The sequence below is a fragment of the Oncorhynchus mykiss genome, chromosome 11 (genome assembly GCF_013265735.2).
Source record: "Oncorhynchus mykiss isolate Arlee chromosome 11, USDA_OmykA_1.1, whole genome shotgun sequence".
Taxonomy (NCBI): Eukaryota; Metazoa; Chordata; class Actinopteri; order Salmoniformes; family Salmonidae; genus Oncorhynchus; species Oncorhynchus mykiss.
This window is the reverse complement of record NC_048575.1, coordinates 52774174-52790272: the sequence shown is the minus strand read 5'-3', so window position 1 is coordinate 52790272 and position 16099 is coordinate 52774174. Positions and strand designations below refer to the sequence as shown.

The 16099-nt window shown below is 42.5% G+C and overlaps 1 protein-coding gene across 3 annotated transcripts in view; it reads left to right on the top strand.

Moving 5' to 3' along the window:
- The first annotated feature begins 743 nt into the window (after window positions 1–743).
- The window catches only part of LOC110535943 (E3 ubiquitin-protein ligase DTX1), a 78455-nt gene continuing 63099 nt past the window's right edge, over window positions 744–16099 (top strand). The window contains exons 1-2 of one of the 3 annotated variants that reach the window (XM_036935770.1): window positions 744–918; window positions 2565–3245. In XM_036935770.1, coding sequence (XP_036791665.1) covers window positions 2987–3245 — 259 coding nt within the window. In that variant the 5' untranslated portion in view covers window positions 744–918; window positions 2565–2986. Of the gene's footprint in view, window positions 919–938; window positions 1814–2564; window positions 3246–16099 lie in introns of those variants that run through there. The other 2 variants (XM_036935769.1, XM_036935768.1) reach the window with 2 other exon arrangements.

The window sequence follows — 16099 nt, the reverse complement described above, 5'->3', positions numbered from 1 at the left end:
TGGGATCTTCTTTCGTGGGAGAGGAGGTCAAAGAGGGGTGAATGTAGCTGACATTAGTTGCACTCAAAGTCTCGTGATGTAGCCCTGCCTGTTACTTCTAAATCACTCGCCCAAAAGGGAACCATGACGTTGGTTTCTTCGGTGGGAGATTGCGCCCGTGAGTCATAGATTTGCACTCTGTTACCACTCATTCGAATTCCCTCTTTCCAGAAGTCTGCTCTAAAGCCAGCAGAGGTCGTCTTTTCACAGACAATCAATTTGGTGAGCCAAATAACAAGGCGGATAGATGTGTGAAACACAAGCACAGCATGAGTGACTTCTAGAGGCAAGATATGTAATAAACAAGTGATCATACTGTACTGTACAAATTCAATCCCTAGGTTATTTATGAAGAAGAGGACTGGCCCAACTAGTCTATATAGTGCATATTCGATGTATTGTTTTAGGCAGAAAAGGGCTCCATGTTGTATCAGAGAAGGTTGGAAGATGTGGAGAAAGACAGTTTATGGGATGGAAAAAATTGTGGGCCGTTTTTGACATGGAAACTCTTAATTTACAATACTTGATGAGTGAAATAATTTACTTAGGACCAATCCAATTTAATGACTCGTGGAAGTGTTTACCTCTAGCCTACATTTCCATATCTAGACACAAGATGTCACTCTACTATCAGTACAGACTGGCAAAACCAAACATGTATTTTAAAATACCAAATGAAGCATAGGATAGAGAACAAAGGCCTAGAGATTGAGGAGACACAGCCAGATAAGGGCTTGAACCATGTAACCATAGGGTTACAGAGCAAGTACAGTACCTCCTGACATTTAGGCCTACAGATCCAGACCTCTTGGCAGAGACAGTAGCAGGTTACACTATTCGGGACAGCGAGAGATGGAGAGAGAGCGCACGCAGTTAGAGGTGCAAACATGGGAAACCAGAGATAATCCCACCGCTGCCATCAAAGTGGCGAACATATCATCAAGTTCGCTATGATAAAGTCAAGTTCTTAACAAAAGTCATATGTAGAAAAATCCTCTGCCGCGAAAGTGGTGCTTTCTGTTAGGTTTATCTCTATAGCGTACTATTTTATCTTAAAGTTGTGGAGCAACAGTCCAGTGCTGTGATGCACACACCGCAGGCTTTTCTCCCGGACTCGGCTTGGGTCTACCGAATGTAGGCTAAGGAAATTCAATGGAAGCGTTCAGATCAAAGCGTTGAATATGACCTATTTCATGCAAATATTTATTTATTTATTTGATGAGTAAATAATATAGTTGATTTCGTTCATTTACATGAGCAATATTTTGCTGTTTTTAGAACAGACTGTTCACCGTCGTCTCATTTTCACTTCAGCGATGCAACATCTTCCTGTAATTTTTCCACAACGCAACGCGATTACGCGCGCAGCCAAGGTAATAGTAGAGATTTTCTTGGTCAGCATCACAGGTGCTCGTGGACCGTTGTGCGTAATTTTCGACCACTTTTGCATGTTCAGTTTATGAGCGAATTAATTTAATACATCTAAGGGGGAAACCACCAGACCAGTCCTATAGCAATAATGGCTCCGCACCTCAAACGTTTGGGTGATTGTAATTGGGGCATGCGTTTTATTGTTTATCCATAGCAGGCTGTCGGAGTTCGGATAAACTGAGATGCATAGAACGGAAAAATGCTAATAATTGGAAATAACACCCGGCACTGCTTGATTGTGAGGCAATTCAGCATCTGAAATATATTTCTATTTGTAATTTATGGGAGGACATATCACAGGTTTGAATAACGCTACTGTCCCGAAGAATCGAATACCCTTTTTGTAAGTATTCCTGCGTTATACTAAATCACAACCTATGGTTTGATTTGCGCCTGTGTTTATTTTTGCTTGAATTTGCAATAGGCAACATTCGCCTCGATCACAACCTACAGGTCTGTCTGCCGACCAAAATAGGCAATCATTGCAAACTCGACGGGATTAGAACAAAACCTCGATTATTATTACAATGGTTTATCGAGTCCAGCCAAAATTGTGCTTGGACGTAGCTATACTTAATATATATATATATATATATATATATATATATATATATATATATATTTTAAATGTATAATTAAGATCTCGGTAGCCTAGTATGTGTTGGATTAAGCTATAATTATATTCAGCACATAAACACTTAAGAGCTGAATAAGAATGCGAACCCTATATCGAAAAAAGAGACCTCGATAATATTGTAGGATACCGTTGAGGAATATCGTGCACATGATTGTAAATAATTAATAAATAAGATGTTGTAAATAAATTCCAAAATTAAAAGATAAAGACTCAAATCATCCTTATATTGCTGTTGATATGCTAACACATACATTGTGTCACCATACTACCTAGAAATAACTATTATGGAGTAATAACACTGTGAAGTATTAATGGTATCCTTTGAATGTATTTAAATCATAATGTTTTTGTTGCCATTTTTCCTTTTAGTTAAGTCAGCTCAGGACAAATCCTACCAATGTGCATTTTCTATCTTTTTTTTTATGTCATATTCTTTCCTGTCTCCTGTCTGATTTAGAGTGTATATCCCATGTTCATCTGCTTGGGGTTTCTGAGACTGCTCCGGTTGTATACTTCTGCAAAGCTCATCAACATAGACATCATCTGCCACTTCAAACACATCAAGCCATAAGAAGAGGGAGCTTAGCTGCTTTTGGCATTTCAAAAAGAGGCTGGTTAAAGAAACTGCAGTGAAAAAAAAACACTTTCAGGATGACAGTGAGTTTCTTCTAAGTGAACTAGATGACTCCACTGGACCTGTGCCCTGGAAACACCACCATTTGACCGAGGACTATCAGAGTGACTGCTGACATCAAAGTTTTAATTGTTGTTTTAAAAAAGAAGAACAAATGCTTGGGCATCTCTGGTGGCCTGCTGGGTAGCAGTGGTCTTCTTGTACCGTAGTAGCAGCAGCTGAACCACGGTTGCCATAGTCGAACAATGGCACGGCCAGGCTCTGGGGTGCTGGTGTCGGTCAACGGGCTGGGGTACCCTCCTCAGAACCTGGCCCGGGTGGTGGTGTGGGAGTGGCTGAACGAACATGGGCGCTGGCGGCCCTACAGCGCGGCAACGTGCCACCACATAGAGAACGTACTGAAGGGGGACGTGCGGGGGACTGTGGTCCTTGGACAGGTGGATGCCCAGCTGGCCTCTTACATCATCGACCTGCAGTCCATGCACCAGTTTAGACAGGATACAGGTAAGAAGCAGTCAAAACACCTGTGTCGTTCATCATCATTATCATGTGATGCATGTGGGGTCACACACACTTATGTAACTGTATTTCCCCATTATGAACTTCAATGGTAGAATAGATGAACAATGTAAAAGGTGCAGTTCATGCCACAGCATGCTGTATGTATTATTCAGATGTTCATTCTTAGCCAATAGACCCCTCCATTATGGTGTACATTTTCTTTGCAACCTAGCTCAACAAGTTAATATGGAAACCACCCTTGAAGGATGTGCATCTATTTCTGTTTTTGCCATACAACCATTTGCGATATTAGCATCTTGGTAGGGGAAACTCCCCCCAATTTTTTGTAGATGCATGCCAGCAAAGCCACAACACAACACTAAACAATACATTAACTGCACTATAACAAGGCCAAGCGGTGCCCACAAACTGTTAGGGCCTACATAAAGCTGTCTCAACATAAAGCTGTCCCAACAGCAGAGCTTTCTTTCCAGCACCATGGAGTGAATCCTTACCACCGCTACACCTGGCTATCAGCGGAGCCTTGTCTGGCAGCGAAACAGTTCATTCAGCCTCGTTTACAGCCTTTTAAAAAAAAACATAGCTGATATGGCTGACCATATCTCCCTGGCATTTTACATCATTTATGCAGCAGCATATAAAACATTATAGGACTCACCTTGTTGTCCTTCGTTGGAAAATTTTGTCATCAAAGAAAAATATTGTGGGGCTCAAAAACATTATGGGTTGCCACTTCGTACAACAAATTGAATTGAACTCCTTGGGGAAGTCAGGCGAGAGATCCAAATGTACTGGGACCTATCTGAACCACAGGTTGAGGTGGGTATTGTTGCTACAACAGAAGATGAAGCACTCCGAGGACCATTAATGCTCATCAGATGAAAAACAAGTTTAACAACCACGTTAATCATTACCTCATCCTCTACGCTTTAATGTCATGACCTTGCCAAAGGTCACCGTGAATGAGGCAGCCAAGCATTTCAAGTGATCGACTGCTGTAATCCTCACTCTCTCCAGCGCCATAAAACAGAAAAAGGATATTTTCTTTCAGAAAAGAACAATGTGAAAGATAATTCGTTTTTACGTTCGGTTTTGATGTTGTATTTTCATGCTTCATCTTCTTGCCTCTTACCAGTACTCACAGTGCTGCCACTCTCAGGTACAAACCTACCAATCATTCATGATTGGAAAAGCGGCATTGACTCCATCTAGTAAATAGAGATACTCTTAGAAATACAGGATAGAGATATCCTATAGATCAGTGATCATCAACTAGTTTCAGCCCCAGGACAATTTTTTTTTCTTGAGTGGATGGTCAAGGGGCCAGAACATAATTACAAATAATTTGTAGACTGCAAATTGACCGCAAGAAACCCAAACAGATATAACATTTGACTAAGACATAATCATTTCAAACCTTGCTTTCATTTGTATACGATCACATATACTGAGTGTACAAAACATTATGAACACCTGCACTTTCCATGACATATATACCAAGTGAATCCCTTATTGATGTCACTTGTTAAATCCACTTCAATCAGTGTAGATGAAGGGGAGGAATAAGGATTTTTAAGCCGTGAGACAATTGAGACATGGATTGTGTATGTGCCATTCAAATGATGAATGTGCAAGAAAAAATGTAAGTGCCTTTGAATGCGGTGTGGTAGAACTGTGTCAAGAACTGCAACGCCGCTGGGTTTTTCATGCACACCAGTTTCCCTTGTGTATCAAGAATGGTCCACCACCCAAAGGACATCCAGCCAACTTGGCACAGCTGTGGGGAGCATTGGAGTCAATATGGGCCAGCATCCTTGTGGAACACTTTCGACACCTTGTAGAGTCAATGCCCCAACGAATTGAGACTGTTCTATATTATTATTTGACTCAGAAAACTTTGGGCCAAAGGTCACAATCCCAACAAGAATCAACAGAAACATACTAGGCTTCTGATCCCCCTATAGGTTGTTTGGTCATTGAACTCACAAATGTATCCCACTAAGGTGTTAATTTGCCTGCCTGTGTTGCTTCTGTTTCTTGGACACGTTTGCTTCTCAGATGTGAGAGTGTTTTTGCCTAAGTTTATCAAAGCGTTCCTGTCTGAGTTTTAGATGTCAATGCTGCCACAGTGTGTTGTGGGAGAGGATGCACGCATGTGGGGGAGGTCTCAGAAAGCTGTTCTGTCTCAGCTATAGAGAATCCTTTGACACCTCAATTAGCCTCACAGGCTCATTCACCTGAACAATTAATGTATCATAGTGATTCATTAATTGATGAACCTTCTATGTCCCAATGGCCAGACCTCTATATTAACAGGGCATAGAACATGACACTGTGTCAGAGAGAGTGCTGGAGAGAAAGGGGAGGATGTCTCATTGAGTTTTACTAGCTGGTGCATCTCTTTTTTCATAGAATATCAACTCACTCAGCATGAGCAAAACGTTCTTGCTATCCTATATGCTGTGTGGCTTATGAGGATTGGCACAACAAAACAAATGTTACTTTGAAGTGAAATGAATTGTTCAGTTGGATTCAAAGTCATTGGTCTTCTATTGATAGTCACGGTGAAATCATGTTGGCTGGTGTGAATGTGACGAGGCAGTATCTTAGCATGGCTGCCTGTCACACTTGCCTAAAAGCCTAGGAAAGTGCTGTGGGTGATTTCCGCTGTCCTTGTCGTCGTGTCCTTTGATAGAATAGAGCTGCACATGTGTCTGAGACTGGGTGGCTGAGAGAGAGAGAGAGAGAGAGAGAGAGAGAGAGAGAGGAGCTAGCCAACCGTTTGTCAGCCATTACCATGGTCCTGGGCCTGTGCCTGACGTTTATCGCTCCTCATTGTGCCGTTCTCCGTGTTACCTTCCCCCTCAGCTGGGATAAAACTGTCACAACAGGTTCTGACGGACAGCATCCTGGACACCCACCCCTGGCCCCTCTCCTCCACCTTCTAAAAACTGTGATAGGCTCCTGCAGCTGTGGCCGTCTTCATATAGGGCCCTGGTGAGAGGCTATGTGATATTGATCCATTTAAATGAACGCTGGAATGGGAAACCGTGGCCTCGGCTCTGTTTGTTATGGCTTTCAATACATTTGTTCACAGTGGATGTTTGCTGTGTGAAGGACAAGCGCAAATCCACAATCAACTAGCCTGCTGCAGGGCCTCAGATTGTTCCTCTGGTGGAAGACCATGGTTAATATACCAGTGGTGCTGCTGTCTACTGCAGCTGTGGATGGAGCTAGAGGCTGAAAACAGCAGTGTTAGGGTCGGACTACTGCATTCGGGGCCCTGTGGCACCGACTTAAAATGATGCAGTTTTAAAGCAAATTTCCTGCTATTCTACACATTTTGCCGTGAAGCTGAGAGAAAGTTGACTAGCAACAAGTACTGAGACCTAAAAGACACCCATCATGAGCGCCCACAAAAGAAGAGGCAAACAAAAGAAAAACTCACACCAAACCAAAAAGTGGAGCACAATAAAGACAGGGAAGAGCATTGTACATTTTCTACATTGTAGAATAATAGTGAAGACTTCAAAACTAATAAATAACACATATGGAATCATGTAGTAACCAAAAAAGTGTTAAACAAATCAAAATATATTTTAGATTTGAGATTCTTTAAATAGCCACCCTTTGCCTTGATGACAGCTTTGCCCACTCTTGGCATTCTCTCAACCAGCTTCATGAGGTAGTCACCTGGAATGCATTTCAATTAACAGGTGTGCCTTGTTAAAAGTACATTTGTGGAATTTCTTTCATTCTTAATGTGTTTGAGCCAATCAGTTGTGTTGTGACAAGGTAGGGGGGTACAGATGATAGCCCTATTTGGTAAAAGATCAAGTCCATATTATGGCAAGAACAGCTCAAAAAGCAAAGAGAGACGACAGTCCATCATTACTTTAAGACATGAAAGTCAGTCAATACGGAACAAGTTTCTTCAATTGTAGTCGCAAATACCATCAAGCACTATGATGAAACTGGCTCTCATGAGGACCGCCACAGGAATGGAAGACCCAGAGTTACCTCTGCTGCAGAGGATAAGTTCATTAGAGTTACCAGCCTCAGAAATTGCAGCCCAAATAAATGCTTCACAGATTTCAAGTAACAGACACATCTCAACATCAACTGTTCAGAAGAGACTGTGTGAATCAGGCCTTCATGGTTGAATTGCTACAAAGAAACCACTACTAAAGGACAGAAATAATAATAAGAAACTTGCTTGGGCCAAGAAACACGAGCAATAGACATTAGACGGGTGAAAGTCCAAATTTGAGATTTTTGGTTCCAACTGCCATGTCTTTGTGAGACCCGGTGTGCGTAAATGGATGATCTCTGCATGTGTATTTCCCACCGTAAAGCATGAAGGAGGAGGTGTTATGGTGTGGGGATGCTTTGCTGGTGACCCTGTCTGTGATTTATTTAGAATTCAAGGCACACTTAACCAGCATGCCTACCACAGCATTCTGCAGCGATATGCCATCCCTCCTGGGCTTAGTGGGACTCTCATTTGTTTTTCAACAGGACAATGACCCAACACACCTCCAGGCTCTGTAAGGCCTATTTTACCAAGAAGGAGAGTGATGGAGTGCTGCATCAGATGACCTGGCCTCCACAATCACCCAACCTGAACCAAATTGAGATGGTTTGGGATGAGTTGGACCGCAAGGTGAAGGAAAAGCAGCCAACAAGTGGTCAGCATATGAAGGAACTCCTTCAAGACTGTTGGAAAAGTATTCCAGGTGAAGCTGGTTGAGAGAATGCCAAGAGTGTGCAAAGCTGTCATCAAAGCAAAGGGTGGCAACTTTGAAGAATCTCAAATATAAAGTATATTTTGATTTGTTTAACACTTTTTTGGTTACTACATGATTCCATATCTGTTCTTTCATAGTTTTGATGTCTTCACTATTATTCTACAATGTAGAAAGTAGTAAAAATAAAGAAAAATCATTGAATGAGTAGGTGTTCTAAAACCGTAGTGTATATACCATTTTTTTTCTTTTTTAAACGTATTTTTCTTTATTTATAGCAGGCTAAAACTCTGACGTTTCTATAACGCTCACCCACTTGGAATGAGCTAAACCAAAAATAAACTAAACACCAATACAGTAAAATTGCAGTCAAAACAAAATGTGTGCCAGGGCTACACACGGGCTAAACACACCCTTGAAAGACGATCATTTTTATATTATTTTTATGTTACCCCTTTTTCTCCCCAATTTCGTGTTATCCAATTGTTTTAGTAGCTACTATCTTGTCTCATCGCTACAACTCCCGTACGGTCTCGGGAGAGACGAAGGTTGAAAGTCATGCGTCCTCCGATACACAACCAAGCCGCACTGCTTCTTAACACAGCGCCATCCAACCCGGAAGCCAGCCGCACCAATGTGTCGGAGGAAACACCGTGCACCTGGCAACCTTGGTTAGCCCGCACTCCGGCCGGCCCGCCACAGGAGTCGCTGGTGCACGATGAGACAAGGATTTCCCTACCGGCCAAACCCTTCCTAACCCGGACGACGCTAGGCCAATTGTGCGTCGCCCCACAGACCTCCCGGTCGCGGCCGGTTACGACAGAGCCTGGGCGCGAACCTAGAGTCTCTGGTGGCACAGCTGGCGCTGCAGTACAGCGCCCTTAACCACTGTGCCACCCGGGAGGCGGAAAGACGATCATTAACCAAGTTGTCCTTACCATGGACATGTCTGTTTTCAAAGGGCAAATCTTGCGATGTGAGACTCCAGTGAAGGAGTCGGCTGTTCGTGGAGCTCGTCTTTTGCAGGAAAAGAGAGAGTCGTGATCGGTATAGACCACCATAGGGGTAGAGGCCGTTACATAAAACTGGAAGTACTGAAGAGCCAGTACCAAAGCGAGTGTCTCCTTCTTGATAGTTGAGTAGTGTTTTTGATATGTCTCAAGGAAGAGCACGTGCCTCGGGGGCCCCGGGGCACGTGCTCTGCGTGCCCGTTTGGTAATCCGGCCCTGAGCAGCGTTGTGTTACGCTTGTGTGTCCATGGTGTCCTAGCGGTGGTGTGAGTGATGGAGTGCTCTGTCAGTTGGATGGTGTGTGTCCTCTCTACACACTCTCCGGGATCTGGATAGCCTCCTGTGGCTTTGGGCAAAACCGTCCCTCCTATGGGTGGGATCCAGACCATAGACCTACACGCACCAAGCCCATACTACCAGAATGAGAGAGCAGCAGCTCTATTTGAACTCCTCTCCCTGTAATCAGTGGAGGATGACGGCAGCAGCAGCCACCACAGCCTGTGCAGCAGGGTCCTTCTCTCTATCAGCCTGCCCAGCACATCTGCATGCTATTGCCATTCTAAACACAGGGTTTACACAGTGCTCAGCTCAGCACTGGCTTGTGAAGAGAAGATACCAGTCTATGGTGAAGTGTAAAAAAATGGATTGGGTGCACACAGGCTTACAGGGCTGCCTAATTTGTGGAAGTATCTCTGGCTGGAGGCTGGGAATGGGTTGGCTCACATCCAAAGTGGATCGATCCATTCCCCTCCCCAGAGGGGTGTTTGAAGCTCTAAACACTGCTCTGGACTGATCCCCTTTCACTCCACCCACTCCCATAGCACAACACATGGGCTTATCAGCCATCTCTATTGTACCCCAACACTCTCCCTGCCACTGGCCAGTGATAGGGTTCAATGCTGCCTGACCACTGTTTACCTCTCATTCTCCTGATGATGGAAAGCCAATGTAATAAACACTTATGCACCACACACAGTCATGTAACACTACATGACTTTTACATATGCAGATCATGACATTAGGCACACACAAACTGTTGTTTGTAATTTCATTCCATGAGATGTCATTTTTACATGGAATTCAACACGCTTGAAACTCCACAGCAGCTTATGACTAATCAAAATGTAGAACTTGTGACTACGTCATGTTATGCTATGACTTTAAAGACATTGTATCATTCTTATATACAGTCGTGGCCAAAAGTTTTGAGAACGACACAAATATTAATTTCCACAAAGTTTGCTGCTTCAGTGTCTTTAGATATTTTTGTCAGATGTTACTATGGAATACTGAAGTATAATCACAAGCATTTCATAAGTGTCAAAGGCTTTTATTGACAATTACATGAAGTTCATGCAAAGAGTCAATATTTGCAGTGTTGACCCTTCTTTTTCAAGACCTCTGCAATCCGCCCTGGCATGCTGTCAATTAACTTCTGGGCCACATCCTGACTGATAGCAGCCCATTCTTGCATAATTCTTCAATGCTTGGAGTTTGTCAGAATTTGTGGGTTTTTGTTTGTCCACCCGCCTCTTGAGGATTGACCACAAGTTCTCAATGGAATTAAGGTCTGGGCAGTTTCCTGGCCATGGACCCAAAATATCGATGTTTTGTTCCCTGAGCCACATAGTTATCACTTTTGCCTTATGGCAAGGTGCACAATCATGCTGGAAAAGGCATTGTTTGTCACCAAACTGTTCCTGGATGGTTGGGAGAAGTTGCTCTTGGAGGATGTTTTGGTACCATTCTTTATTCATGGTTGTGTTCTTAGGCAAAATTGTGAGTGAGCCCACTCCCTTGGCTGAGAAGCAACCCCACACATGAATGGTCTCAGGATGCTTTACTGTTGGCATGACACAGGACTGATGGTAGAGCTCACCTTGTCTTCTCCGAACAAGCTTTTTTCCGGATGTCCCAAACAATTGGAAAGGGGTTCATCAGAGAAAATTACTTTACCCAAGTCCTCAGCAGTCCAATCCCTGTACCTTTTGCAGAATATCAGTCTGTCCCTGATGTTTTTCCTGGAGATAATTGGCTTTTCTGCTGCCCTTGACACCAGGCCATCCTCCAAAAGTCTTCACCTCACTGTGCATGCAGATGCACTCACACCTGCCTGCTGCCATTCCTGAGCAAGCTCTGTTCTGATGGTGCCCTGATCCCTCAGCTGAATTAACTTTAGGAGACGGTCCTGGCGCTTGCTGGACTTTCTTGGGCACCCTGAAGCATTCTTCACAACAACTGAACCGCTCTCCTTGAAGTTCTTGATGATCCGATAAATGATTGATTTAGATGCAATCTTACTGGCAGCAATATCCTTGCCTGTGAAGCCCTTTTTGTGCAAAGCAATGATGACGACACGCGTTTCCTTGCAGATAGCCATTATTGACAGAGGAAGAACAATGATTCCAAGCACCACCCTCCTTTTGAAGCTTGCAGTCGGTTATTCAAACTCAATCAGCATGACAGAGTGATCTTCAGCCTTGTCCTCGTCAACACTCACACCTGTGTTAACGAGAGAATCACTGACATGATATCATCTGGTCCTTTTGTGGCAGGGCTGAAATGCAGTGGAAATGTTTTTTGGGGATTCAGTTAATTTGCATGGCAAAGAGGGACTTTGAAATGAATTGCAATTCATCTAATCACTCTTCATAACATTCTGGAGTATATGCAAATTGCCATCATACAAACTTAGGCAGCACACTTTGTGAAAATTAATATTTGTGTAATTCTCAAAACCTTTGGACACGACTATATATATACACAGTTGAATTCGGAAGTTTACATACACCTTAGACAAATACATTTAAACTCAGTTTTTCACAATTCCTGACATTTAATCCTAGTAAAACTTGGGTCAAACGTTTCGGGTAGCCTTCCACATGCTTCCCACAATAAATTGGGTGAACTTTGGCCCATTCCTCCTGACAGAGCCGGTGTAACTGAGTCAGCTTTGTAGGCCTCCTTCCTCGCACATGCCTTTTCAGTCCGGCCCACAAATATTCTATAGGATTGAGGTCAGGGCTTTGTGATGGCCACTCCAATACCTTGACTTTGTTGTCCTTAAGCCATTTTGCCACAACTTTGGAAGTATGCTTGGGGTCATTGTCAATTTGGAAGATCCATTTGCGACCAAGCTTTATCTTCCTGACTGATGTCTTGAGATGTTGCTTAAATATATCCACATAATTTACCACCCTCATGATGCCATCTATTTTGTGAAGTGCACCAGTCCCTCCTGCAGCAAAGCATCCCCACAACATGATGCTGCCACCCTCGTGCTTCGGCTAGCGACCCCCTTTTTCATCCAAACATAACGATGGTCATTATGTCTAAACAGTTCTATTTTTGTTTCATCAGACCAGAGGACATTTCTACAAAAACAATTGATTTTTGTCCCCATGTGCAGTTGCAAACCGTAGTATGGCTTTTTTATGGCAGGTTTTGGTTTCTTTCTTGCTGAGCGGCCTTTCAGGTTATGTCGATATAAGACTTGTTTTTACTGTGGATATAGATACTTTTGTACCTGTTTCCTCCAGCATCTTCACAGGGTTCTTTACTGGTGTGCTGGGATTGATTTGCACTTCTAGCACCAAAGTACGTTCATTTCTAGGAGACAGAACGCATCTCCTTCCTGAGCGGTATGACAGCTGTGTGGTCCCATGGTGTTTATACTTGCGTACTATTGTTTGTACAGATAAACGGGGTACCTTCAGGCATTTGGAAATTGCTCCCAAGGATGAATCAGACTTGTGGAGGTCTACAATTTTTTTCTGAGGTCTTGACTGATTTCTTTTGATATTCCCATGATGTCAAGCAAAGAGGCACTGAGTTTGAAGGTAGGTCTTGAAATACATCCACATGTACACCTCCAATTGACTCAAATGATGTCAATTAGCCTATCAGAAGCTTCTAAAGCAATGACATCATTTTCTGGAATTTTCCAAGCTGTTTAAAGGCACAGTCAACTTAGTGTATGTAAACCTCTGACCCACTGGAATTGTGATACAGTGAATTATAAGTGAAATAATCTGTCTGTAAACAATTGTTGTAAAAATGACTTGTGTCATGCACAAAGTAGATGTCCTAACCGACTTGCCAATACTTTAGTTTGTTAACAAGAAATTTGTGAAGTGGTTGAAAAATGAGTGTTAATGATTCCAACCTAATTGTATGTAAACTTCCGACTTCAACTTTTTATATATATATATATATATATATATATATATATATATACATATATATATATATATATATAAAGTTGAAGTCGGAAGTTTACATACAATTAGGTTGGAATCATTAACACTCATTTTTCAACCACTTCACAAATAGGTGATTCATTTTTTTCTAGTAATTGAGATTTACATTAGGCTGCAGTGTGGGCTGCTGGTCTGACATTCTAGTGTGTGTGACTGACTACAGAGATGAACTCTATCCGAGCGGCTTTGTTCCGTTGCTATGACCTATGCCAGTGACGTGCTTTGTTTCTCCTCCTTATTTGTTTTGGTATTGCAGGCGTGAGAACATGTTCTCCTCTGACCTGCTTTCTCTGTGCTTGCAATCCTCGATGACTAATTCAAAACAGTTTGGTGGCTTGTGGTGGAAAAAGATACAATTGCAGAAATAAAGCTGTCACTTTCCATTTTCATGTGCAGATGACAACCGGCAGGAGCTGCAGTCTTGTTTCTATTGCTGTTGACGGCATCTTGCTGAGTGTGTGTACTGCAGGTGTGTTGGGGGAAGGCAGTGTGTGCTTTCTTTACTAGCCTGCAGTGTGTGTGGGGGAAGTTCTGAAAAGGATTCCTGCTACGTGCTACAGGTCGGGTATGACTTGGCCCTCAGCCGTCACCATTTGAAATCAAAACATTATTGACCCACGTGAACAGGAAGGATGAGCAGAGTAAAGATAAAGGAGGACATGTGTATTAGAAAGGCTACGTGTATGTTTTGCAGGGGGGCTTTTGTAGGGCTAACTCCATAACCCTTCTGTCCTGAACTGAAGGAGAACTGGCTGGATCTAAGGAGATATCGGACCATTCAATTAGGAGGACCATGGACTATTTCTAATTTCCTGTAAAAGCCTACCTATTATTTGTATTTCCTGTATAGGCCTACCTATTATTTATATTTCCTGTATAGGCCTACCTTGTATTGTAATTTACTATATAAGCCTCCTGTATAAGCCTACCTCTTCTTGTTATTTCCTGTATAGCCCTACCTATTCATGTAATTTCCTTGTATAGGCCTACCTATTCTTGCCTTTTCCTGTATAGGACTGCCTATTCTTGTAATTTCCTGTGTAGGCCTATCTATTCTTGTCATTTCCTGTATAGGCCTACCTTTTCTTGTCATTCATACTTATAAATAATTATGTCTCTCTGAAGACAGAATTATCTGTTTTATTGGAAATAGCACACAATATATGTAAATCGTGTACACGATAATACAGTACAGTTTTATTGTGTACCTGAAAGGAAGGAGGAGAGGGAGAGCTTGTTTTTATGTAAACCGTGGATGTGGTGGGAGGGGTGGTGCGTATTTGTGTGTGTGTGTCAGCAATACGGAAGTGAGTGTGTGATGCCCTCCCTGTCAAGGCAGGGATGTTGTTGAGTGACACAATGGGGTTATGTTGAGCTACAACAGATGTTCTACGCATTGTTAGATAAGACCACGTCAGTGTTACGATTGTTGAGTGAGAGAAAGAATATTCCTATCTTCTAATGAACACTGGTGTCATGGTTTACAGACATTACATCCAACGCTGAGAAGAAGAGATGAAGTAAATTAATCTGAAGCTCCCAAGTGAACTCATAAAAGCACTTGTACCCCCGTATTTGAGAGAAGTTTTAGTTATGGGAAACCATTTTTATTTTAGCTCACAAAGCAAAAGCCCATGAGAAAGGTGCAGAGAGGAGCTGAGGACTGAGATCCTGAGAGAAAAGGGACAGAGAGAGAGAGAGAGAGAGAGAGGTGGAGTGTTCCCATGATTGTACAACGAGTGTACAAAACAGTTGGAACACCTGCTCTTTCCATGACATAGACTGACCAAGTGAATCCTGGTAAAAGCTATGATACCTTATTAATGTCACTTATTTATCCACTTCAATCGGTGTAGATGAAGGGGAGGGGACAGGTTAGGATTTTTAAGGCTTGAGACAATAATTGAGACATGGATTGTGTATGTGTGCCATTCAGAGGGTGAATGGGCAAGACAAAAGATTTAAATACCTTTGAATGGGTTATGGTACTAGGTGCCAGGTGCACCGGTTTGAGGGTGTCAAGAACTGCAATGCCGCTGGGTTTTCACGCTCAACAGTTTCCCGTGTGTATCAAGAATGATCCACCCCCCAAAACACATCCAGCCAACTTGACACAACTGTGGAAAGCATTGAGGCCAACATGGGCCAGCATCCCTGTGGAATGCTTTCGACACCTTGTATAGTCAATGCCCTGATGAATTGAGGTTCTTCTGAGGGCAAAAGGGGATGCAACTCAATAGTAGGAAGGTGTTCGTAATGTTTTGTACTAGAGGTCGACCGATTATGATTTTTCAACGCCGATACCGATTATTGGAGGACCAAAAAAGGCCGATACTGATTAATCGTCCAATTTAAAAAAAAAAATGTATTTGTAATAATGACAATTACAACAATATTGAATGAACACTTATTTTATCTTAATATAATACACCAATAAAATCAATTTAGCATCAAATAAAATGAAACATGTTAACTCTAAAGCTAACGTTTAAGTTCCTTGCTCAGAACATGAGAACATATGAAAGCTGGTGGTTCCTTTTAACAGGAGTCTTCAATATTCCCAGGTAAGAAGTTTTAGGCTGTAGTTATTTTTATAATTATAGGGCAATTTCTCTCTATACGATTTGTATTTCAGATACCTTTGACTATTGGATGTTCTTATAGAAACTTTAGTATTGCCAGTGTAACAGTATATCTTCCGTCCCTCTCCTTGCTCCTACCTGGGCTCGAACAAGGAACATATCAACAACAGCCACCCTCAAAGCAGCATTACCTGTCGCTCCACAAAAGCTGCGGCCCATGCAGAGAAAGGGAAACAACCA